The following is a 27,040-nucleotide window of genomic DNA, read 5'->3' as shown; positions in this document are numbered from 1 at the left end:
TTTTAAACCATCACCTTAGAGCATCAGCCATAGGAAAATAAATCATAGCTCATCTTCAGCATTTATCAAAGTGCCTGAAACATTGTAAGCATTCAATATTTATTAGACAAATGAATCTCAGTGTTTTTAGAACATTGCACAGTTGGTTCCAGGTAGAAATGATGGATTGAACAAATGCATCTAATCTGACTCCTTCAGAACCCCACTAAAACTCAGGAGGATGGGGAGAGGGAGACAAGAAGCAATCGCAGCAGATGCCAGAGGGTTAAAATAAGGGAACTGGTTATACCTCTCCCCTGACTCTCTTCCACTGGGTTACTGCCCCCCCCCCAACAGAATTAGAGGTTTATCCACTTCTTATCCGTAGCTAAAGGGGCTATCGACTTAGAGAGAAAATAGGGATTAATTAATGTAGGCATACGAAATGCTCTGATCCTCCCCCAATTCCTAATATGCTGGGAATCAAGTTTTACCCTCTAGAGAGATTTGAGATTCTAAGGAACATAATTAGCCCAAGTGAAAAAAAATAATCCCTAAAGAGAGTTAAATGGAGTGGAATGGGATCGGGGGTGGAATTCCCCAACAAAGAGCTTGCTCGTATCACCTTTCAGTAAAGTTCCTGGTCAATAGATCTTCCCCAAAGCACTGTTTCTAATCAGTTTTTTGCCATCCCACCCTTAAACAAGAACAGGCAACTAAGATTACCAAACATCAGAGGAACTCCTTTAACATGAAATATAACTGAAGGACCTAAATTGCCAGATTGAAAAAGCCCACCAAATACCCAGGCCAATGAATGGAAACAGATCCACATTACACAAAATTTTGGAACAACAAAACACAAAGACAAAATTCCCCAAACTTCTAAAGAAGGAAATCCTATACAAAGGAGTACAAATCAGAATGGCATCAGGATTCTCAACAACAACCCTGAACCCTGAACTCTGAGGACAGTAGAGCTTGCCTCCAAAATTCTAAAGGGAAATTATTTCTTACCTAGAATTCTATGCCCAGGCAAATATTTCATCAGAAATAAAGGTAGGATATACATAAATTCACAAAAAAGCTTACCTTTCATGCACCCTATCTCAAGAAGCTAAGGGGGGAGGGGGGAGAGAAAGAGAGAAAAGAAGGTGTTACCATAATATTATAGAAAAACAGGAAATGGGTGGAGTGAGTCCTCAGGATGATGGTGTATTAGCTGAATGCGACATGGAGGGCAGCATTTCAAATTGGAGCAGTGTGACTCAAGGAAGAAGACGCATTGAGGGAGGTTATCACGACGATGTCAACTGCCATTATCGCACTTTTAAAATCAGAGGATGGGACGCCTGGGTGAGCTGATTCAGGTTATTTTATTTGGTTTGGCTTACCCATGTTCGGATGGAGTTTCTGTTCTCCTGCCCACCTGCTCCCTCTCTCCCCCACTACGACCTAGTGCCTGAATACGCTGAGGACACTCATTAACCCCCACAGAAGCATTCTGCTGTGACCAACTCCAGAACTGGAAATGGGCCTTGGTGAAGTTGGAAGCAGAAAATACAGACAGAGCATCCCTCTCCCCGACCATAGTCTCGCCAGATGTCCTGTACACGGGCCACCTGCCTACGGTCTCAGCTGTCAAAGTTCCGTTTCCCAGGTCTCACTCATAACTCTGCCTGCTGATCTCTCCAGAAATGGCTGTTACACACTTTCATAGAAGTTGAAGTCAGGTTATGGGCTAAAAATTCTGTTCAGCTTTTCCTCTCTGAGATCCTCAACGAAAAGTACCTTCCTGCCTTTTTCTTACATATCTGGGCCTCTGCTTACTGTTCAGTTTTTATATTGACCATATATATTGGTTGGTCAAATATTTGGGGGGGGAGTTTGATAGTGGTATTCCTTACATAATTCGAATACTTCCTCTCCGGGAACTTTGGGGACGGGATCCTGAGGATGGAGCCAATGAGTAGTGGACTGAAATGGAAAGAGTCTGTGTTGCAGAAAAGCAACCTCAGTGGGGCATGAACAGCTTGAGAAAGCTGCATCTTCTCTGCTTCCATTTCATGTCATCTTCACTTGGCTGCCCAAATCTCCAATTCCAAATCTTCACCTGCTGCCCGGACCTAGACCCTGTCCAGGAAAACAAACCACCTGAGTTACAGTAGCAAAGCTGAGTTACATCGACAAAGGAGCGATGAGAGAGAGCTGGTCCTTCTCAATCTTCCCCGTGGCCACCAGGCCACCCTGCCGCTTAAAATCCTTCCATGGGTCCCTGTTTCCCCATCAGTGGATCCCTTAGCATGGCATACAAAGGCTCTTTATTAATTTCACCTCTCCCTCCCTTGCCATCTTCACCTATGGCCCAATAGCCTTTTTTTTCTCTTGTCCATAGCAATGTTCAACTACTTATAATTCCCTGAATACTGTATCCACAAATCTCTATTTTGATCATGCCTGGAAGACTTTCCTTACATACTCCTGGTTAATGCTTGCTTATTTTAAGATTCAGTTCAGGCATACTTTCCTCCAGTAAGATTTCTGTGCCCTAGACACCTCCTCTCCCCAGGCCAGCTTAGATGTGCTTCCTCTGCCCATGCCTGTGCATGTCACGTGGTACTGAAAATTCCCTCTTGATCTCTCTGTCTTTCATTAGATTGAAAACCCTTACAGATAGGAACAAGGTCTTCCATCTATGCAAATCCAGTGCTTAGCACTGTCCCTCGTACAGAGTTGGCATTCAATAAATATTTGTTAAATGTACTTCATATAAAGCCTATTATATATTGAAAAATATTATGTTCACATTATTTTTACTTTTAAAAATAATTAATAGGCTTAGTTTTTTAAGAGCAGTTTTAAGTTTACAGGAAAATGGAGCACAAAGTACAGAGTTCCCATATACCCCCTCACTCCCCCAACCCAGTTTCTCCCATGATTATCAACTTGCATTAATGTGATATGTTTGATACAATTGATGAGGCAATATTGATACATTATTATTAGCTAAAGTCCACACTTTACATTTGAGTTTTGACAAATGTATAATATTGTACATTCTATGGGCTTTGACAAATAGTTACATTTATCTCACACATAATAATTTCAGTAGCCTAAAAGTCCACTGTATTCCATCTACTCATCTTATCTCCCTCCCTTGAATTCCTTGAGATTACCTATCATTTTACTGTCTCCATAATTTTGCCTTTTCCAGAATATCATAGAGTTGGAATCAAATGGTATGTAGCCTTTATAGACTGGTTTCTTCACTTAGCAATATGCATTTAAGTTTCCTCCCTGTCTTTTATGGCTTCTGGTTATTATTTTTTTAATATATCTTTATTGATTTCAGAGAGAGGAAAGGAAAGGGAGAGAGAGAGAGAGAGAGAGAGAGAGAGAGAGAGAGAGAGAGAAACATCAATGATGAGAGAATCGTCATTGATCGGCTGCTTCCTGCATGCCCTGGACTGGGGATTGAGCCTGCAACCCAGGCATGTGCCCTGACCCAGAACTGAACCGAAATCTCCTGAATCCTAGGTCGATGCTCAATCGCTGAGTCACACCCAGCTGGGCTCCTGATTATTTTTAATCTTCAAAATTACTCTGCAAGGTAAGTGTTATTTTTAGTAGGTGAACACTTCAGACTTGGAATGGGAAGGTCACAGTGCAAAGACAGCTGAAACAGAAATAATGCCATACTACCAAGCCATTAAATAAACAATCATTGGGCCCCTACTTTGTGACAGGCACAGTACTTGCTTGATTTTGAGAGCAATAAGAAGATAATTTCTTAGTCCTTGAAGACTAACAATTTAGTGTATGACACAGGTATATTAAAAAAACACACATCATGCCGTGGCCTGTGTGGTTCAGTTGGTTGGGAGTTGTGCCACGTTCTGAAAGGTTGCTGGTTTGATTCCCAACCAGGGGACATACCCAGGTTTTGAGCTTGATCCCTATGGGTATAGGAAGCAGCTAATCAATGTTTCTCTCTCACATTGATGCTTCTCTCTCCCTCTCCCTTCCTCTCTCTCTAAAAAAAATTAATAAAAAATCTTTAAAAAAATAAACAAAACACATCATTTCACAATATGAAAAGGGCTACTAAAATGGTAGGTATCCTGTTGATGTAAGAATTAATTCAGATAGTGGAGACATTTGGCACAATAATGCCACATAATAAGTGCTCCTTAAATGTTAACTATTGTTGTTTCGCTTAGGCCTTACAGCAGCCCTAAGTATTAGATAATGCTACGTCTTACTTTTCTGATCAATAAATAGTTCAGAACAGTTAATTAACTTGCTCAAAAATCACAGCATAAAGAAGTGAACCTGGGTTTACCCAAAGCCCATGTTATCTCTACATTCCTGCTATCTCATTGATCCTGACAGAGGTAATATCATGCCCAAGGTAGAGACATTAAAGAGAAGAATGTTTTGGGGACAGTGGCAAGTTGAGTGTGACTGGAACATGGAGGGTTGGTGAGGAAAGCAGTGAGCAGTGGAGGCTGGTCACTGTCAGGCTACGAGAGCCTCCAGCTACTGATGTTTATAAAATGTGTCAGTCCCACTAATTTGCTCATGATATTTAGCCCTGAGAACTGCTGAAGCTGAGCATTCCCTTTGGAATGCACAAAATAAGCTCTATGTGAGACATTTTTGGTCTCGCTAAGGTCAACGTGGTGGGTTTGTTGCTGAGGAAGAGTTTTAACCATTGCTATGGAGACGCTACACAAGCAAAGATAAGCAAGAATGTTTGTCTTCCGAAAGTAAAATTAGAGGGAAGCACAGTAAATCAAGATTTCATACATAACAAGTTTTGCAATAAACACCAACTTGAAGAGAAACTTCAGGGAATAAAATTGGAATTAACTAAGTCTAAGTCTTTATAGAAGATAGTTATCTTCTTTCTCCCCTAGACAGTCGGAATGCTTACATGTGGAGGCATTTCCTTTCATCATCCTGTGGCTTCTCTACTTGAGAAATAGAAACAAGTGGAAAATGTACCTTTGGTTTCTATTATACCCTTGAAACCATTATTTAGTTTAAATTGAAAGAGCTGAATGCTATTTGTACTCTTCTGGGTAGGAAGTGAAAATCAATTCCCCCCTAATTATTTTTAATAATATATTTGGCATTGATTTTAATATAACAGATAAAACATGAGCATTGAATTTCAATTAAGAATAATTCACAAACATTACCAATACCTATTAATCTGATATATTTTTAAAGTAAAACTTTTTTGAAAGCAAACCAATAGAGGTCAGGTCAATACCTTATTTTCTTGTTCTCATTTTAAAAATCTGTTTTTCTGTCAATATTTAATTTACTTATTTAACCAAACTGTTATTGAGGATCTACTGTGTGTCCAGCTTGGTGGACACAATCAAGGCAGATACAGTATCTGCCCTGGTGAAGTATGCAGTCTAATACCAGAAAACTAGAAGAAATTCTATCAAAGAGTTAAAGTTAGACATTTTTATTACTGTATTGCAAGAGGGTTAGGCTTGTCAGTGCATAGAACAGTGCTTTTCAAACTGTACCTATGAATCACTTGGGGATCTTATTAAAATGCAGGTTCTGATTCAGTAGGTCAGGGTGGAGCTGATTCTCTGTATTTAATCAAGTGCAAGTAATGCTGGTGCCATTAGTCCATGGACCACACTTTGTAGCCAGGGCACAGAATATTAAGATGAAAGATTGTAAACGGCATGCATATTGGGGAAGGGAGGGCGTTCAGGCAATGCTTCCTAAGGAAAGCAGAGTGTCTAACTGAGCCAGGAGGGTGTGGAGGATGTCTGCTCGTGGAGTGGGGCAGGATGGTGCTCCAGGGTAAGCATTGGTATTGGTACTTTAGAGGGTCAGCTCAGGGTCCATTCCAAGGGCCAGGGCTCAGAGACCAGCTAGTGGTCCTGTAAAGCAGCTCTTCCATGCGGGGAATAGAAAAGATAAGGCTGCAATGAGGTCCATAGGAAAGACTGGCTTGATGAAAGACCACCCCCAGCAAAGCCAACCCCAGCATTCCTAAGATTATACATATGCTGTCACAAGCCATAGAACCACCTGAAGTTAGGAGAGAGGCCTGGAAGAGATCCTTCCCTAGAGCCTCCAGGAGTATGATCCTCCCAAAATATTGATCTTGGACTTCTAGCTTCCAGAACTATGAGACAGTAAATTGCTGTTGTTTAAGCCACTCTGTGGTAGTTAGTTATGACAGCTCCAACAAACTGACATATTAACTCATGTTAGCTCTCATGTGAGATAGCTATTGTTATTATTACCCGTTTTACAGATGAAGAAACTAAGGCACACTGCAGTTAAGAAAACCAAAGAGAGAAATAGAGTGAAAAAGACAAACTGGAGAAAAATAAAGAGGAGGAAAAGGGGAAACTTTTGAAAAGTTAAGATGTGGACAGGAAAAAAGAGAAAGAAAGCAATGGCAAAGGAAGGGATTAAAACTCGACCTGGCCAAAGAACAATAGAAGCTCTAGGTCCCTGTACATAAACCACTAACATTTTTCTTTTTCAGATGTGTCAAGAGTTAAAAATAAAAATGTCCTTCTGTCAGGAAATGAACTCTCGTTTTTGACACTTTCATGTGTTTTATTATATTTTGAACCTGAAGCTACAGCGCCTGAGAGCCCTGGTCTTGATTTTGCAATATAGGTTTCATTTTTATTGGAAGAGAGGGACTAATAATAATCACTTGTTCCATGAATGTGACATTGAGAGACTTGGATTTGTTTCTGATGGATGAAATAGTGCTTATTTTAAAAAGCTATTATATACTACTCTTACTTCTAGTTTCACATATATATTTTTTCCTCCTAAAGGAGACATAGCTGGAGTGCAAAGCTGGAGGCAATACTGTGTGAAGGTGGGGCCTAATCCTCCAGAATGTAGCATATACACCATATTAGAGACTTTTCTTTCTATGGTGCTGTGTCTCCAGTCAGAAGAATATATAGATCTGGAAATAAGGGGGTGGAAGCAGAAGTGGCCTCACTTACCATTACTCCCAATGACCTTCTGAGTTAGGCTTCCTGGGATCTACAGGGTTAGAGGTTCTGGTTGTCAGTAGGAGCATGTTCTCGCTAGAGGACACAGCAAGGGCCCAGCTGAATTACAAACTATTGCTGCCATCTGCACACTTTGAGCTCCTTGTGGCCAGGGACCAGCAGGTGAGAAGAATGACCATCTTGGCATGGTTAATTAACTCTGATCAACAGCGGGAGGTAAGGCTGATTTTACACGATGGGAATGGGGAGGCATATGTGCGGAACTCAGGTGACACACACGGGTGCTTCTCGGTTCTTGCTTTTCCTTTGAGCAATTTTAACATGGACATGTGAAGCAACCCCAGCCTGAGAAGGAGATGATTACTAGGGGCTAAGACACCTCACTAATGAAAGTTTGGGCCATATCACCAGGTAAGCCACTGAGGGCAGCAGAGGTGGTAGCTGAGAGCAATAGGAATTTAGACTGGATAGCAGAGAAGCAACGCTATGAGTACTAGTGGAGGCTCTGAGACCAACTGCAGTGATGGAGGTCAACCTGAGGCACTCCCTGGAAATGTATGGAGAAGTGGATTTGCATAATGCAAGGACTGGACTATAGCCGACACAGATGTGCCATACCCATCAAGAAAGCTCTCATTGCCCTGGCTGGTTTTGCTCAGTGGTAAGAGCATCAGCCCATGGACTGAAGGGTCGTGGGTTTGATTCCTGGTCAAGGACATGTGCCTCGGTTGTGGGTTTGCTTCCCACCCCTGGTCAGGGCACATGCAGGAGGCAACCAGTTGATGTGTCTCTCTCACATCAATGTTCCTCTACCTTTCTCTCTCTGCTTCCCTTTTACTCTCTAAAAAATCAATGGAAAAAATGTCCTCGAGGATTAAAAAAAAAAAAAGAAAGTTCTTGCTGCTCAAGTACAAAGAATACGGTAAGCAGACAGCCTCTAGTTGGTATCTCTCTAGCTGTCTGCAGCAGCTTTCAAGCAGCCTTAGCCAATGACTGAGCAAGGTGGTGATTCAAGAGCCTACCCACTTATACTACTGGACTAGCCCAGGCTTTGTCCAGTCGGCATAGTGGTATGAACAGTTCCTTTCGATCAATATCTCTCTCTCCTGTTTCTTTCACAGCTGTTACTCTCTAATAATGTTTTGTACCTTTAACTCTGTTTCAGTGACTGATAACCAGGGATGCCAGGCCAGTACATGCTGCATAACAAACCACTACAAAATTTCAGTGACATAAAACATTACACATTTCTTACTACTGCTTATGAGTTTACAGGCCAGTTGGACAGCAGTTTTGTTCTTAGTTGGATCACTTACGTGATCAGCTGTTGGTCAGATAAGCAGCTCTGTTGATCTCTACTGGGTTCTTCACATGTTTGAGGGTTGACTGGCTTCAACTTGCACAACTGGTCTTTCCTTCACATATTGTCTTGTTCTCTCACCTTGGCTCGTTCACATGGTGAAGACAAGCAAAGCCTCTTGAGGTCTAGACTTGGAATTCACACACTGTTAATACTGCTATACTCTATTTATTGGCAAAAGCAAATCTCAAAGCCAGTCCAACTTCATGGGGTAGGAAACCACATCTTGTTGGAAGAGATGCAAAGTCACATTATAAAGTATATAGGCAGAGGAAGAGCTAATGGGGGCATTTTTGCAAGCTATCTACCACAGGGAGAACTACCCAGAGGGAAGTGCACAAAACAAACAGAAGCTGTGCTATCTACAACATTTTTTTGGTTTTTAAGAAAGTAATGAAAATGTAAAAGCACACAGAAAATATAGAGAATACTATAATAACCACTCATGAATGCAATATCCTACTTTAATAAATCTTAAATTCTGTCATATTTGGTTCAGATAGTTTATTTTAAGAAACAAAACTTTGAAACTACTGTACTTTTAAAATCCACGGTATACTCCTGTCCATCCTTGCTTTTTCTCTTTTTAGGTCTTCAGCTGTAATTTTTAAATTCCAGATAGTTAATATTTATTTAAGTTAAAAAACTTGAGATTCATGCCTTCCAGTGATTCAGCAGGGAAAAAAAAGAAGCATATTCATTCAGTCATTAAACAAATATTTATTGTGCCTTCTATTTGCCAAGCCCTGTACTACATATGTATTTATGCAGTATATTCTTATTTTTCATAGTGTTCTATTTGAACACCTTTTTGTTTCAAGTTATATACCCAAAGTGAAAAGTATTCCTTTGTAATGTTGTAAAGGGAGTTGTTTTTCAATATCTCTTAAAATTTTTTTTTCTTAATACCTTCAAGCTTTGAAAGCAAGTCTCATTTTATTTCTAATCTGTACATTTGCATTCCAAGTTCCTTAACTTTTTCCTTCTATTGGGTTTGGCTCTTGTTGTGTCACTGGGGTGGGTAGAATGTTTGGCATGTTTATTTGGTTGCTAGTCGGCCACACCTTTGACTTTCTTTCATACGATTAAATTGTCATTGCTTGTAACTCCTATCTGTTTTTCCTACTTCAATAATGACTTCAGAGTGCAGTCCTCTCCCTGGTCTTTGTTTTCTTGCTTTCATAGTGAGTTGGTTACATTTCCCTCACCTCCCTAAATAATAGCTTTATTGAGATATAATTATATATCATAAAATTCATCCTTTAGTATATTCACAGAGTTGTGCAACTCTATCTGATTTTATAGTATTATCATCACCTCAAAAAGAAATCCTGTACCTATTAGCTATAACTCCCTATTATCCTCTGTACCCAGCAACCCCAAATCTACATTCTGTCTTTATGGATTAACCTATTCTGGACATTTCATAGAAACATACATCATCATAGTCTTTGTCTCTGGCTTCTTTAACTTAGCCAGATAATGTTTTCAAGGTTCATCCATGTTGTAGCATGTGTCGGTGCTTCATTTCTCTTTATAGCTAAATAATATTCCACTGTATGGATATGCCACTATTTCTTTACCCATTCAACAGCTGACAGAACAATTAGTTGTATCCACTTTTTGGCTATGATGAATAATGCCATCATGAGCATTCATGTGTAAGTTTTTGAGTGGATATATGAGTAGAATTGCTGCATTATATGGTAAATTTGTATTTAACTTTTTGAGAACTGCCAAACTATTTTCCAAAGTGGCTGTACCATTTTACCTTCCTACCAGTCATATATGAAGACTGAAGTTTCTCCATTTTATTTTATATATCTAGTAAGTGTGAAATGGTTTCTCACTGAAATTTTGATTTACATTTCCCTAATGATATTGAGTATCTTTTCATGGTCTTATTGGCCTTTGTATACCTTCTTTAGAGACTGTCCATTTTTAAATTGGGCTTATTTTTTAAAAAATTGTTGAGCCCAGCTGGGCATGGCTCAGCAGTTGAGCATCAACCTAGGATCCAGGAGATTGTGGTTCAGTTCCCAGTCAGGGCACATGCCCAGGTTGTGGGCTCGATACCAAGCCAGGGGTGTGCAGGAGGCAGCTGATCAATGATGACTCTCTTATCATTGATGTTTCTATCTCTCTCTCTCCCTCTCTCTCTCTGAAATCAATAAAGATATATTTTTAAAAAATTGTTGAGTTGTACATACAACTCTTTATATATTCTGTATACATCTGCCTTATCAAATATATGATTTATAAATATATATATATTTTTAATCCTCACCTGAGGATATTTTTTTCATTGCTTTTCAGAGAGAGTGGAAGGGAGAGAGAGAAACATCCATGTGAGAGAGACACATGGATTGGTTGCCTCAGGCATGAGCCCTAACCGGGACCGGGGGCTGGGCCTGCAACCTAGGTACGTGCCCTTGAACCCGAGAGCCCTCAGTCAGTGGGCCAACGCTCTAATCACTGAGCCAAACTGGCTACGGCCATCTTTGGTTAATTTTTTATATGGTATAAAGTAGAGGTTCAAATTCATTTGTTTGCTTGTAAATATCCATTTGTAAAGACAATTCCTTCTCCACTGAATTATCTTGGCACCCTTATCTAAGGTTATATCTTTATTATAGAATTTACCAAATTTTGCAGTAAACTGGATAGATCTTCCTCTGTCACGGGAGGACTGGAAACATATTTTATTCAAAATGAGAAAACATATATGAAATGCATCTACTACAGGACCCCGAGCAAATATTTAGTTTCTTCTTTTGAATCCCCCCACAGCACTTAGTGTGGTATTTGGCTCACAGTGATTACTATAAATGTTTGCTGAATGTAAAGTGGGCTTGAGCATGCACCCCAGAGTAAGGGCATGGGTTCCTAAAGTTCTGATTGTGTGGGAGAATCAGAACACTTCAGCCCTTTCAAACTAAGAACCTGAAAAATACTAGACACTGACTCTAACAGCTTTGTGAAGCTGTGCTATTGTCAGGGTAGGGGCCTCCAAATGATTCATCATCCTCAAAGGTTAAGTGACAAATATGCATGCTTTCACTTATAGTGAATTCAAACACTCAAAATAACCCTAAAGGTCTAGATCCTTTTTTTTTTTTTCTAGTTTAATTTCAAGTTCTTCAGATATCTACTTATTTAACTGCTTAGCAGTTAATAAAGTTTTCACATGTGGATTTGGCCTCAATTCCACAAAATCGATTGTGGCTCTTATCTGCCTAAAAGCAGAAAGATTTTCTCAGGCAGCAACAACCACTATTGAAAAGGCAGAGAAACAGCAGCACTCAGCTATGGCAGGCAATTCTATTTTCAGTGACTCTTTTCTTCCTCTCTTTCTCTCTCTTACATGCTGAACATTAGGAGCTCTCACAATCTCAGAAATAGAGCAAGAGGCTGAAGATAAGGGCCTGTTCATGCCCCTAGGGAGTTTCCTAAGGGTTCATGTCCAGGCCATGTTTCGGCCTGCTACTTGGGTATCTTTTTCCGAGATTCCAGAATCTGCCCCTGTGTGCAAGCGCTGAACCTAAGATGTGTGCTATACAGAACAGATACACAATAACTTTCTTGCAACAGTTCTTCAGCATGAGAAAACTTTCACAGGGGTAGATCTCACAGCCAGGTGCTTCAATTTACAGTTTCTGACTCCAGCCAGTGCTCCTGCCACTTCACCAAATCACCTGTCTACAAATAATCAGGTTCAGGGCTCTGAAGTACACATTTTCATGTAGGGATTGTAGCCATTTAAAAAATTTTTTTAATGAAAAGTTTTTGAAATATAGACTTTGTATTTTAGAACAGTTTTAGGTTCACAGCAAAATTGAACTGAAGACCGATTTCCCATATAACCCCTGCCCCACACATGCACAGCCTCACCCATTATCAACAGCCCCCCCCCCCCCCCCGTGTGGTCCATTCAACAACTGAGGAACCTACATCCACACCCAAAGTCTTCAGTTAACACTGGGGCTCCCTCTTGGCGTTGTCCATTCTATGGGTTTGGATAAATGTATAATGACATGCATCCACCATTACACTCATACAGAGTAGCTTCACTGCCCGAAAAATCCTCTGTGCTCTGGCGAGGCTCGATTTTAAAGGGCGAAAAAGAGAGGAAAAGAAAAAAAAAAAATTACGCAGTCTCAACCAAACTCCAGGCCGAGTTTGTTCCCAAGCTCGGGCTCCCAGCTGTCCCATCTCTCCGAGGCAGGCTCCTCCTCCTCCTCCTCCTCCTCCTCCTCCTCCTCCGCGGGTTTAGGTGTCAAGCGAATGGGCTTCCTGTGGGCGCCGGGACGCTGTGAGGGGGCGGGAAGAGGCCGGGCGCCCGCCCCCGCCCGTGTATTAATTGTGTACACGTTTGTTTGGGTCCAGCGAGCGGCGCTTCCAGCGTGTGTGACTGCGGGGCGGCCCCAGGGGCCGGTAACCCCTCCCCGAGGAGGCGAGGCCCAGCCCGAACCCGCCCGGCCCCGGGCTCCGAGTCCGCGGGGCGGGGCAGGGGAAGGGGGAAGGGCGCGGGCGAGCCGGACGCTGGGCGCGGGAGGCCGGGCGCGCCGCAGGGAGGAGGCGGGGAAACCCGATCGCCGGCGCCCCGCGGCTCCCCCGCCAGCTGCAGGTGGCGTCCGCCGAGGTAGCCGATTTCGCAGCCGCCTGCGCCCCCCGCCCCAGAGCCGCCACTTGCTTCCCGGGGCCGCCTTCCAGGCCCCGAGGGTGCTGGAGTGGGTGCTCGGGGTGCTCCGCCGTCCGTCCGTCCGCCCGTCCCGCTGCCCGGCCGCCCCACACGCCGCCCGGCCGCCCCGCCGGCCGCCCGGCCACCCCGCCGCCCATCTGGACGGGTCGCGCCTCCGCGCCTCGCCCATGGCTGAGGGCCGGCGGTGGGAAGACGAGGAGGAAGAGCTGCGGGAGCGCGGGCGCTGCGCCCGGGGCCGAGCGCTCTCGGGCCACCCGGCTGCAGGTGAGGGGCGCGGGGAGCACAGGGGCGGCGCGAGGGGTGGGTGGGGACCGAGGGCTGGGCGCCCTGGGGCCGCGCAGGTCCAGCCGGGGAAGGCAGTGGCTCCCTCGGCGGCTCACCCGCCGGAGTGGGAGCTGCGCCCCCGGAGGTGAGAGGGGGTGTGTGTCTTCTCCCTCCTCATCCTCACTTTGGGGCGGAGCCCGAGGAAATCCGCTCGGGTCTCTACCTGCCAGGGCCGGGCAGCCCAAACTGCACCTTCCCCCAAGAGCTGTTGCCTTGGACCCTGTGGCCAGGTGGTTACTCATCGGTGGATGAGTCAGAGAGCGGCGGAGGCCGACCCCTCCCGACAGGTGCGCGGGCCGAGCGGCGCTGGTCGTGCGGCGCGGCTTCTGCGCCTGAACTTCGGACCTGCGGCTCTTCCCCCTGCCCTGGCCGCTTCCGGAGCTCACCGCTTTAATGTAGGACTTGCTTCAGAGTTATTTTGTGAAGCCCCCAGTTTAGAATAGCGTTCCAAAAGGCAATCCATTTGGACCGAGAGTCATTTCTGGGCCTAAAATTACTTTTGTGATCTTGTGTTTTGGGGCGCACAAAGGCGGCACGGATCAATAGTTCTGCACACAAGTGTAACAGTGAGTATAGCTCCGCACCCTTTTTCTCTTCCCCGCAGCTTTTCAATCAGACGTAACTGGCTTTTCAACCGGATAAGCCAGTTATCTAATAAGAGAGAACAACCCTAAGGAATTGACTACAAAAGGGAGGTAAAGAAGTGAGAAGGATGCCTATGAGAACATTCAATAAAGCCTCTTTAGAAAGTGAGATATAGTGAGCGTTCCATTAAGTCATGGAGAAAGTTGGAGAAGTAAGAGGTTAATGGGTCTTTGGGGAACAAATGGAAGGTAGAGAATAGAATAAAAGGAAAGAATTTGAGTGCAGTATGAGGAAATGGTCAACTTGACACCCTTGGTAGGATCTTGGAACCTTAAAAATAATTCTGTATGCCCATTACTAGAACTTTTTATGAAAATAATGCATTGGACACCATCCGTTTTTAAAATGATAGTTTTGTTCAGTATAAATCCAGACCTCATGAAATAATGGGAAATGAGTAAATATTTCTTGCAAGAATACAATGAAAAAATTTACAAAGATGTACTTCCATTGATTTACTGACTTAAGTAGTGTAGGCTACCCTGGAGTCCTATTACTTAAGCAAAAAGCATCACACTCTCGCCTCTGGATGGTGATCTCAGTGGTTAGAGCACCGGCATGCACACCCAAGGGTCCTAGGTTCGATTCTGAGTGTTGATTCCGAGTGGGGTATGTGTACGTTTGTGTCTCTCTCTCATGGGTATTTTTCTCTTCCCTCCCACCCTCCCTCCCTCCCTCCCTCCCTCCCTCCCTCCCTCCCATTCTCTCTAAAAACAATGGAAGAAATATCCTGGGGTGAGCATTAACAACAACACAAGGCTTCACTCTCTCTAAGGAGGGACTGTACTGTGAAAAGCAGTCTATACTGGAGGTCAGACTAAATATGATCCAGGAATAGGTTTATCATTTAGTTGCAATATGTGTATTTATTCCAAGGCTAGTGGAAGTGGCATTTTTGTAACTTGTTTTAACCAGTTCCTTAATTTCCCAAGGCTGACAGAGAAGCTTTTCTAAGTTCTGTGATAGTATTTTGCTGAGACATGACATGGTGTATTTTTTCACTCAGAAATTGGTGTTTGCAGCTTCTAACCATTTAACATGCCCTGTCTCCATTAAGGGGTGAGGGGCAGAGATATTAAGAAATGGGTAGAGGGTTCAACTCGAAATTACTGGTCTTCTTTCTTTTGGAATACATCATTTAATAGTTCACATTTCTTTACAAGCTGTGCTCCTCCATCCCCTCACTAGATACTGTGTTTTTCAGACACCATCGCATTCCTTACCAAGCTTGGGCATTTGTTCCTTATGTCTGTGCTGCATGTTCTCTCTCCGAGTGAGAGTATGAACTGACCCAGAGGCTTAATCTTTCTTCTGCTTAATGTTTCTTTCCAGTGTTTCACCTTTCCTGTTCTCATCACTCCCTTCTTCCCCCCACCTCTTTACAATCTAAAGGTTTTCTTTATCTGTGATCTCAGGTAGCCTGACACCATAAATTTGGGGTCTAGAGACTTGAGGGAGTCTGAATTCCTTCTCTCCCTGCTAGCTTTAGGTGTGGTGGTGGAAGTGTATTTGTTTATTTTTGCAATGTACATTCCGAGTAGCGTGTAACAATGACAAATTATAAAATATAGGCATACCTCAGAGATATTGCAGGTTTGGTTCCAGACCATTGCAACAAAGTGAGTCATTATCTTTTTGCTGGTGGAGGGTCTTCCCTTCAACACAACAGCTGTGAAGCACAATAAAGTAAATGAAACTCAGTAAAACGGTTTGCCTGTAACCTGTGCCCAAGTCAAGAAACTCTTGTAACCTGTGCCCAAGTCAAGAAAGAATATTGTCAGTAACCTAGAAGCAGACTCTGACACCTCTCACTCACACTTTTTTTCTTTCGTGATTATTTCCTTGTTCTTCTGTACAATTTTACCTGTGTGCATATGCATAACATGTGCATCCCTATACAATATTATTTAATTTTACCCATTTTGCAAGTTCATGAGTGGAATCATCCTGTATTCTTTAGTGTCTTGCTTTTTTCACTCAATATTAAGTTTGTAAGATTTACCCATATTGTTACATGCAGCTATAGTTTATTTTCATTGTATAAATATATCACACTTTTTGTCTATCATGTTTTATTGATTTGGTGAAGTTCTTTATACAGGAATCTCAACTTTTTTTGGTTGTATGTGTTACAAATATCTTCTGCTCTTTGGCTTATTTTTGAAATTTTCTTTACAGTCTCTTTTGAAGTAGGTATTCTTAATTTTAATGTAGGTATATTTATGAATCTTTTTCTTTATAATGTCCCTCCTCCCCTTACTGTCCTCCTTGGTTAATAATGCGTTCCCTGCCCCTGGGTCATGAAGATATTCTCCTGTATGTCCTGTATTGTCTCCTGAAAGTTTTGTAACTTTCTTTGGAGAGAGGTGGTGTAGCTTTCATCAGACTGTCAATGGGATCTGAAAACCTCTGACTGATATACAGGGCAGGAGATATAAAATTCTAGGTCCTCTCCTAATCACCTGGAAGAGCTGTAGGCATTTAATAGGGTTTAATAAATACTAAATAAATGTATTCTTTCTATATGTTGATGTCCTAGTGGTAAACTCTGGAAGGACTGATGTAACTTCTCTGATGTGTTTTTTGTAAAATAACTAATATTGTCCGTATAAGAGCACAGAATAAAGTTTGTTGTGTTTGCTCTGAACCAGGTGCTTCTTACATGTTATACGCTGTCAAGCAGGTATTTTCTCCATTTTATAATTTAAAAAATTGAGGCTCAGAAATATGTAAGCAACATCCCCAAGGTCCCTCAGCTAGTAAATGGCAGAATGGGAACTTGAATCCAGGTCTTTCTAACCTGAAAGTTCATGTTTTTTTCAAACTATCCCTCTGGCTGTTAATAACAGTCAATTGCTATTAATGACTCACATTTATACATGCATGTCCCTTGTTATATATTTAGAAATACTTTACATCTGTTTTTTTTCCTCCTGCTTGGGAAGGACTTTCACAGCCTCATTTAACTTGATTCATAAAGACCCTGAGAGGAAAGAGGGTACATTTCATTATTCCCATGCTGAGACTCAGAAATGCCAAAGACTTAATCTAAAATACCACAGTTAGCTATAACTGCACCTCAGTTACCTCTATTGTGCGTTTCATGTCATAAACTATAGGTTCTTTGAGTTGATTCATATAACATATGGCCCAGAGTTTGTGGCTCTAATAAGTTAGTTTTGAAAACTGGGCCATCATCTTACCATTTTTGCTATTAGAATTCCAAAGTTGTCTAATTTATCTTGAGAAAGTTATTATAAGTCCCATGGAAAGTACAGCTATATTTACACATTGTTTTATACATTAAAAATCCTGCACTCACCCTTGCCGGTTTGGCTCACTGGTTAGAGCATTGGCCCTCGAACTGAAGGGTCCAGGGTTTGATTCTGATCAAGGGCACGTACCTCAGTTGTAGGCTGGCTCCCTGGCCCCAGTCAGGGCAAGTGCGGGAGGCAACCAATCGATGTCTCACATCGATGTCTCGTCTCTCTCTCTCTCTCCCTTCCACTCTCTCTGAAAAGCAATGGAAAAAGTACCCTCTGGTGAGGATTAAAAAAAAGTAAAATCCTGCACTCAGAGTTCTTTTATCCCCATCAATATAATGTATGCAAAATGGTGTAGAAAATACAGGGACTACAAAGAGATATATATAAAATAGGCCCCCTGCTTATAAAGAACATGTTACAGAATTAGGGAAGGTACGACTAATATACTTTAAAGAAGATAAATAAATATATAAAGTAGTCCACAGTGACTATTAACTGGAGTTTAGCATGAAAGAACCAGACTGTCTTGGTTCATTTCTTGGCTCACCTCTTAATAACTGTGTGACCTTGGGCAAGTTACCTAACCTCTCTGTGCTCCCATTCTTTATTTGTAAAATGAGGATATTAATAAAACCTGTTATGTAGGGTTTGTAGATTAAATGAGTTAGTATATGTACTACCCTTAGAACACAACTAGGCACATAGTAAATACTTATAAAGTTATTAGTACTTATTTATGTTGTTGACCTAAAGATAAAAAGCCAAAGTTGAGAGGCAGTAGTGTTTATTTGAGCTTCCCCAAAATAGCTATTCATGAAGCACTGATTCAGGCAGAAACCCAAACACTGTTCTGATTATGAAGTGAAGGCAAGGGATTTTATGAGGAAGGGAAGGGGAATAATTACATGAGTAGAAGGAAGGAGTTTCTGGTAGTCAGAATGTCTGCTTTCCTGTTAGCTTTGCAAGTACTTCTTTGGGACACAATATTGCTTTGGCCCAGTCTAGAGGTTCTTTTGCCCAGTTTAAACATTCCAAAGGTTTGAGGAGTAAGACGTGCAAGGCAGTTCCTCTGGGATGGCAGCTCTGACTGCATTTCGAAGTGGCTCCTTTTTCACATTTGTCCAATTGAGGTGACCTATAACTAAAACTCATTCCCACAAGAGTATCGGCAGGTACAAAAAAGACACAATAGGATTCTGTGGCAGAGACTTCTAGTGCCTACCCAATATTCATTCCCTTTGTCTTCCTGAGTAAGTGGACCCTGTATTGCTAACTGTAGCAGTTTGCCTACCTATAAAACTACTTCTATCAGCCTGCTAAGGAGATACAAGTTATTGTGTGAGGTTTCTAGGAAAGTTCGTTAAAGAGAACTGGACTGCACAGATTATCCGTTTGCCTTTATCATCTTCCTTCCCCCTTCTACCATGAACAAAGTTGTGTAGCTCATAGTGGCTGTTCTGGTTCATGAGGTTATCTTGAGGACGGAATCCATGCACTGAGATGGTGGAGCAGAAAAGTAGATGGAATTTTAGTTCCCAGTGACAATAGAGTCATCATCTGAGCTTTTGATTGCATGCCTCCTCCTTTATTTGAGAAAAACAAAACAAAACAAAACAAAAAAAAATATTGTCTTGTTTAAGCCACTATTACCTTAGGTTTTTATAACTAGCTCCGTAAATACACTTCCTAACTGATACAAATTCTGACTTGATTTTGTTTCTCTCTCCTTACCACCAGGCTAGAATTCATTTTGTTAACATGAAGTTCCCTTAGGATACCTAGATTCTTGTTGTTACTTTGTATTTTATTATAATATGACCTTGGACAAATCACTTAGAGCCCCCTCCTTTTATTTGCATCTTTTGAATGGGAATTATTCTCTAACTACTCTACAACTTTATTATGGGGAACATGCTTGTAAACTTCAAGTTCTCATATGTGATGTACTGAAAAGGAACCCTATAGAATCTGAAAACAGTTTCTGTTTTTGTCATTTTTGCCTAGTGCCAGGTTTGGTTACTTTTCAGGGAATAAATAACCAGAACCTGTGAAGGGAGGTGATTTTTGTCCCTGCTCTGATGCATATGAGCAGATTAACAATTGCAGTTGCTGATGAGCCCTATAATGCATGCCAGGGCTGCTGCTTAGGATTCAGAGTTCATTTGTTTTCAATATGGCTGCTTTCATTGTACTGGAGCACTGTTTCTTGAAGATACATTAATCAAGGAATTGCTTTACTGGAGGATAACTAAATACTTTTTCTCTGAGAGGTGGCCAAGAACAAGGAGCACAGAAGAAAATGTTTGCACAGCATATTGATAATTCGTTTTTCTGGCAATAAATATCACCATTTCCAATAGCAGTTTGAAACTAATACAGAGGTGTTCACACACAAAGAGGGCAGCTGCCCCCACCCCCAGTATGGGGCCACCCACATAAATGATCCCTTCTTGTCTTGTTTATTTCCCACACCCCTTGTTTATTTCCTCACAAGGACGCCCCCTCCACATACAGGCTACTAGAACTATCTGGAGATTACAAGTTAGATGTGTGTGAGCTGAGGGTTACTTCTGGAGTAGTTGCTGGGGAGCAGGATTTTTGAAGTTCTGTGTGAGGCGAGACTTGGCTTAGGCTCCTATTAAAAAATGTGATGTTAAGTGCTTTCCGTGTGATTTCTTATAATTTGAATGGTTATGTTCTTCCATCATAAGTTGTGATGACTTTTAGTCAAACAATAAACAAATCCACCGTGCAATTTATACATGAATTATATTCAATCCCTCTATTATCTTATGTGGAAGATAAGGCTCCACATAAAGAATGGTTTAAGGAGCTATCACTGAAGTAACTGGAAAGGAATGTATGTGATAGTTGTATTATCTGATTGCTAGAAATAGAGGCCTATTCTGCTAACCTCAACTGATGCAGGCTTATTATAAGGATGCATGAGTAAACTTGAAAACACAGGAAGTAGCTTCAGAAGTCATTTGGAAATAAGAGGAGCCCTAGGAAAGTGACAACAAATAGCTACTCCAGAGAACATTCCTTTGACTCAGTTTACCTTCGTCTGCTTCCATGGCTTCTGAAGTTACTGAGTAATTGGCTCTCCTTTGTTTTTCTTACAGTCAGCCTCCCCAAGAACGAGGCTCTAAGCCACCATTCCGCAGAGTGCCCCTTCTAGACAGGGTTCTCATGCCAGTTTACCTCAGAGACCTATGACAAACTAGACATAGTAACCTTTGCAGACCCGCCTCTGCCTGGTTCCTTCTCCTGGGTACCCACCTGGCTACTTGCATTCCAGAGTTGAGAATTGCCAGCAGCTGCTTCTGTCAAATGGGACCTTGGGCCTGGGGGCTGTTTGAGGTTTCCTAGAATGGAGAGAGGGTAAAATTGGCAGGCTCCACGCATGACCCAACACTCTGACTTTCAGTGATGAGTTCTGGGAGGGGAGATACTTATTTTGTTCATTGTTCTAGCCCAGCGATTTCTGACTTTTTCATCTCATGGCACACATAAACTAATTCCTAAAATTATGCAGCACACCAAAAAATATATTTTTTGCTGACCTGACAAAGAAAAAAAATAGGTACAGTTTTGATTCATTCACACTGGGCAGCTCCTGTGTTGGTTGTTGTCATTTTTTTATTTGACAATCTAAGGGAAAAGAGGTCACTGCCCCTGAGTAAACAGTCAGGTATTGCATATTTTAAAAATTCTTGCAGCACACTGGTTGAAAATCGCTGTTACAGCCCTATAACAGAGAACAGTGCCTGGCACTTATGTCCAATACATATGTATTAACTAGAATAGATTTTTTTTAAAAAGATTTAATGTGACTTTTTTTTTTTTTTTTTAGTTTGATTACATTTTATTCTAACCCAAGTCCTCTGGCACACGAAGATGGAAAGCAAGTTCCTATTGTGCCCATAGCTTACCTTGTTGAGAAGAAACCATATGCTTTGACATGCAAGAACTTCACATATTCGTGTTTCCTTTTTAGTCGTAAGAGCTTTAGACGTTTGCCACTTGCTGCCATCAGAACAGCTGGCGCCAAGCTCTGGGAGGAGGGGCAGCAAATGGATGTGAAGTCCAGCGCTCGGAGCCCTTCCTAATGCCTCCCTTCAGGTCCCCTTGGCCCGGTGGTGAAGCAGCGCCACAGGGCCTCCAACTCCTGAGCGCTAGGCTTCGGCCCTGCACGTGGTCCCTGCAGCCTGCGCGGCGCCTGCGCAGCGCCTGCGCACAAGCCTCCGGTAGCTGTGCGGCGGTTTTCAGTGTGAGCGGTTCCTCCAGGCCCAGGGCGCCGCCATCTTGGGTCCCAGTTGAATCGGATTAAGTTCCAACGCGGCCTCGGTGATTTCGGCTGAGAAAAGGAGGCTGATGTTAGGTAAGAAGAGAGACACCGGGAAGATAGGAGTCGCCATTCACTGCAGCAGCTGCTGCTTCCTAGAACCCCAAACCCCACCTACGTGTGGGAATGGTGTGGAGGAAGGATTAAAAGATATTTCTGAGGGAAGGATTGACCGGCTAGTGACGTGGGTTGTAGGACAGCAAAGCGAGACTCAAGTCCAGCGTGGCTAAGGTTCCCTGACTTGGGAAAAGAAGGTTGTCATTTGACGGTCTCTCCGGGAGAGGGGCCATGGTGCTGAACATCTAGTATTAAGCCTTAATTAGAGCACATTGGTTGGTAGTGTTATGCATAATGATAAGTACTTGCGCAGCGCTGAAGCCTCTCAGTACCCCCTTGAGCGCAAGGATTTTTGTAAACCTAGTAAAATGTAATTTGGAATGATCACCTCACAGGCTTCCAGTGAATGTTTAATGAAGATGGTGAAGAACGAGGGGTTAAGTTTCAAAATTCTTTCATTCTTTGCCCTTTTTTTTTCATAGTTTCTTTGTTGTTGTTGTTTCTTAGAGAGGAGGAGAGAGAGAGAAAGAAAAAGAAACAGAAACATCCGTCGGCTGCCTCCAGCGAGCCCCTGACTGGGGTGGAACCTGTGACCGAGGTTCGTGCCCTGACTGGGAGTCGAATCCACAACCTTGTTGGTGCACAGGACGCTCCAACCAGCTTTATCTATCAACTGCTTCTGTTTATCAACCACTTATTGAGTGCTTAATATATGCCAGGAACTTAAGTAATTCTAACAAAGAAGGGCAGTTTGTGTTTTTAGGGTGAGGAAAATGGGACAAAGAGAAGTTAAGTGGTGCTGGGATTTAGACCCCTGCAGTCTTTTTTTTCTCCTTTAATTTTGAAATTTACATAAAGTAAAATTGAATTATTTTTGGTACATAATTCTATGAGGTTTTTCTAAATGATGTGTAATTGACATGTAACATTAATTTCACGTGTAAAACATCATGATTCGATATTTATATATTATGAAATGATCACCACAATAAGTCTAGTTAACAGGCGTCACTGTACATAGTTACAGAATATTTTTTCTTGTGATGAGAACTTTTAAGATTTACCCTCTTAGTAACTTTCAAATATTCAGTACAGTATTAACTATAGTTCTGTGAATTTTATTACCTGAATGGATTCATGTGATCACCCCTATAGTCAGGATAAAGAACAGGAGATTTCCTGGTAGTTCAAAACCTCCTTAAACTCTTAACCCCTGGCAATCACTGATCTGTCCTCTGTCTCTATAGTTTTGCATTTTCTAAAACTTTATATAAAACCAGCAATGTATGAGAGTTCCAATTGACCCACATCGTCACCAGCACTTGGTATTACCAGTTTTTCTTAATTGTTTTTGTTTTAGTCATTCTGATAAATGTGTAGTGATATTTCATTGTGCATTTTCTTGATAATGACGTGGATCATCTTTTCATGTGGTTAATCGTTGGCAAAGAATGTTCAAATTTTTGCATGTTTTCATATTGTGTAGTTTTAAAGAATTGTTTATGTAGTCAGCATTCAAATTCTTTGTTGGATATGACATTTGAAAATATTTCCTTTGGGCTATAGCTTACTTTTTTCATCTTTTAACAGTCTCTTTGAACATATTTTAAATAGCGGATATAAAGTCTTTGTCTAGTAAGTGCAATGTATATTACTTTTTTTTTTTCTATGTGGGGCCATATTTTCTTGTTTGTTATTTGGTGTGCCGTATAGTTTTTTGTTGCAAACCGGACATTTTCAGTATGATAGTGTAGCAATTTCAGAAATCAGATTCTTCTTTCTCCCTAGGGTTTGTTACTGCTGCTTACTATGGTTGTATGTTTAGTGACTTTTCTGAACTAATTTCATAATTTTGTAAAGTATGTATTCTTTGTGATGTCTCTCTTTCATTAGATTAGTGATCAGCTAGGTGTTGGGGAGAGTTTTCCTTAAGTGCCTAGAACAACAACAACAACAATAAAATCTCTTAGTCTTTGCAGATGGGCTCTGTGTATTGCCTTGCATCTTCCCTTAGCCTTCACTTTCTGCTTGTGCAAAACCTGAAGGTCAGCCAGAGATGGGAGCTTAGAGCCTTCTCAGATCTTTTTTAAACATGCTCTGGGCCCGGCCGGGCGTGGCTCATCGGTTGAGCCTCCATCTAGAATCCAGGCGATCCGGGTTCGATTCCGGGTCAGGGCACATGCCTGGGTTTCGGTCTCATCCCCAGCAGGGGGCGTGCAGGAGGCAGCCAATCAGTGACTCTCATCATTGATGTTTCTATCTCTCTCTCTCCCTCTCCTTTCCTCTCTCTGAAATCAATAAAGATATATTTAAAAATAAATAAAGAAAATAAAAATTAAAAATAAACATGCACCGGTCCTGGGAATGCACATGATCTTTTTGATTCCCAGGAATATGTGGGAGCTTTTCAAAGCCCTTTCTCTCCAAAGACTCTCATCCTCTAGCCTTTCCTCCCAACCTCTTTGGTGTCTTGTTTGCCCCAACTGTTATTCATTGCCTCATGCAGCACCAACTAATAAATTCTTTGCTTGTAAATGTTTTCAACAAACTCCTTCCATCTAGCCACTTTTTAGCACTTGCAAAATTCTGAATTAGGCAAGATAAAGTCACCTTTTGTGCCAGTCTTCCAGGGCACCACCAGACAGGTAAAAACAAATTATTACAATTCTTTGTGAATGAGGTCATTCTGTGCCCTTTGGTACTGTTACTGGTACCAGGAAGGCAGACTTATTTTCAAGACCACCACTGAGCTGGAGAATGGGGAAATGCCACAGAGCTCACTATGCTAACCAAGATCCAGCTAGTGTTTTTTAAGCATTTCACTGTTATTAAGTGCATCAAGTAGTTTCTGCAAGCTTTTGGTTAGTTTCCAGAGTTCCAAAAAAAAGTTGATTCTGCCAGTTTTTTTTATTGCTTTTATGGAGGACAGACTTCTGGAATTCCTTACTTTGCTATTTTCACTAATGTCACTCAAGTATGGATTTCAAAACTGAGCAAATTGGCCCAAGTTTTCCTAGTAAAATACCAAAAGAGAAGAAATGGATATTCATTTTTGAAGTGTTTGTACATTCTATAGTAGTATTATCAAGGTATTTCAGGATCCTTACTCATCTAGTTATAATGCATGGGCAGCTTGCTTTTCTCATTTGCAGGCCACAGACAATCCCTAACCTCTCTGTTGCTTTTTAAAACATGATTTCGAAGGGATATCTGGCGAGGGGAACTCTATATTCCTCTTTGTTGTTAAGAGTGGCTCAGAGAAAGTAGCTTTATTAACTGTTCTGATGTAGATCAGTCATGTTAACACTCTGGGGAATGGAATTGAGGAGAGCATGGAGTGTGTCACTTTATATACTTCTATGTTGTTTGAGTTTCCTCCAATGAGTATTACTTTGGAAATTAAAAGAGAGAAAAATAAATTTAAAATACCATGAGAAATAATTGCCTGCTGCTGTTCTGGTGTATTTGTTGCTCATATGTTTTTTAAAAACCTGTTTTGCCTTAAGATAAGTTATTGCAGTGATCATAGTAAATGCTGTCCTATTGATAAAACAAATGATTGATAATATGTTCGAGGAAATGATAGGAAGGGGGTATAGAATAGTTTTCTCTGAAGATCATTTTTCAAACAATGGCTAAATTGTCATTTACCTGTTTGGTTTTATGATACTCACTTGTTTTTATGAAAGCCATAATCTCTTGAAAAGCAAATCCTCATTTATAACCAAACTGTTGAAAGCTACAGTCAAAACCCACCTTAGCATTCTCTGATTCTCTGCCTTGTTTTTTCTCATGTATTTCATCTCTATCTTATGACCCACCAGAATCTATTCTAGAGGACTACACTCAGGAAACATGCATTCTAATGCTCAACCTGCCAATAGCCAGCTGTATGACCTTGATATAATCTCTCTGGGTCTCGGATGAAATTGACAATATGAGGATTTAAACCAGGGGTTTAGAAACTACAGACCTGTGGGCCAAATCTGGCTCACTGCCTGTTTTTATAAATAAAGTTTTATTAGAACACAGGCATGCTCATTCATTTATATATTGTCTATGGCTGCTTTTGTGCTATATCTGTGTAGCCCTTTACAGAAAAAGTTTACTGACTCCAGAATATCAAGTTTCCTTTCAGGTTCAAAATTCTTTCTTTTAGTTTTGGTATACTTTTTATTTTCCCGTCAGATTGCTTCTTAGCAGATCACCAGAAAATTTGACTGGAAGAGGGGAAATACAAGTAAACATTGTTATTTGTTAGACACCAATATCCCTCATATTTTGTTGTTAATGCTTTGGTAACAACCTCTAGAGCTCAAGATCGTATATTCAGCTGGTGAGCGATAGCTCAACCTCGTCTTCATTTTGGGATCTTGGCTGAAGGAACAATACCAATTGTCAACTGGTGATGACACCAATTCGATGCCAGCAGGAATCCCCAGTTTGGGGTTTGGTGAAGAGGAAACTTTATTCAGTGCAAAACAGTTCAATTGTGATACAGCACAGCTGTGGAAACAGCAAAGCAATGAGGCAACCTTGGTGCCCGGCCCCTCTCGGCCTAGACAGCCCTGCTCTGCTCTTGAATGGTCTGCTTTGCACTGCACTGGTCTGCTTAGCTCTGTGTGTCAGAAATAAAAATAGCTTTATTGAACTCAGAGGGATAGGAGGTTTATTCTAAAATTCAAGTTCTTACCTTTGAAAATGCTCTAGTAATTTTAATTTTTAAGGCCAAAATGTTTTCATTATGTAAAATTTATTGACACAGACTTTCTTTGATCAGCCTACTGCTATCCTTTCTTTTTGTGTAGCCTAGTTACATGGAATTTTTAATAAAATGAATCAAAGGTCTCAACTCTGAAGTTTTGTAGTTGTAACCACAGCTTTCTGTTATTATAAACTAATTTTAAAAAGCTAGCTCCATTTATTTATTTATTTAAATATGTCTTTATTGATTTTATAGAGAGGAAGGGGGAGAGAGAGAGAGAGAAACATCAATGATGAGTCATTGATCAGCTGCCTTCTGTACATCCCCCCTACTGGGGATTGAGCCTGAAACCCGGGCATGTGCCCTGACCAGGAATCGATCCTCCTGGATCGTAGATCGATGTTCAACAGCTGAGCCATGCCAGCTGGGCAAAGGCAAGCTCCATTTAAAAAGGCAAGTTAAAAAACTATACATCTGTATAAATATTTAAAAAGAAGTCAGAGGCATACTGACATATTCTTAAACATGAGGACTGTCTAGGGTAAGAGTGATGAACAGATAGTTACATGGGGATTTGAACTTTCTGTGTTAGGTATTTCTGTAACATTTTAATTTTTTTTAATAAGCAGAAT

The 27,040-nt window shown here is 41.4% G+C and overlaps 1 protein-coding gene across 1 annotated transcript in view; it reads left to right on the top strand.

Moving 5' to 3' along the window:
- The first annotated feature begins 12,878 nt into the window (after window positions 1-12,878).
- Window positions 12,879-27,040, top strand: part of SH3D19 (SH3 domain containing 19) — a 142,592-nt gene continuing 128,430 nt past the window's right edge. The window contains exon 1 of the mRNA XM_081135601.1: window positions 12,879-13,327. Coding sequence (XP_080991727.1) covers window positions 13,231-13,327 — 97 coding nt within the window. The 5' untranslated portion in view covers window positions 12,879-13,230. The remainder of the gene's footprint in view (window positions 13,328-27,040) is intronic.

This window comes from Miniopterus schreibersii, assembly GCF_964146895.1.
Source record: "Miniopterus schreibersii genome assembly, chromosome: 4".
Classification (NCBI taxonomy): domain Eukaryota; kingdom Metazoa; phylum Chordata; class Mammalia; order Chiroptera; family Miniopteridae; genus Miniopterus; species Miniopterus schreibersii.
The sequence above is the reverse complement of the archived record's forward strand: the minus strand, read 5'-3'. Positions and strand labels throughout refer to the sequence as shown.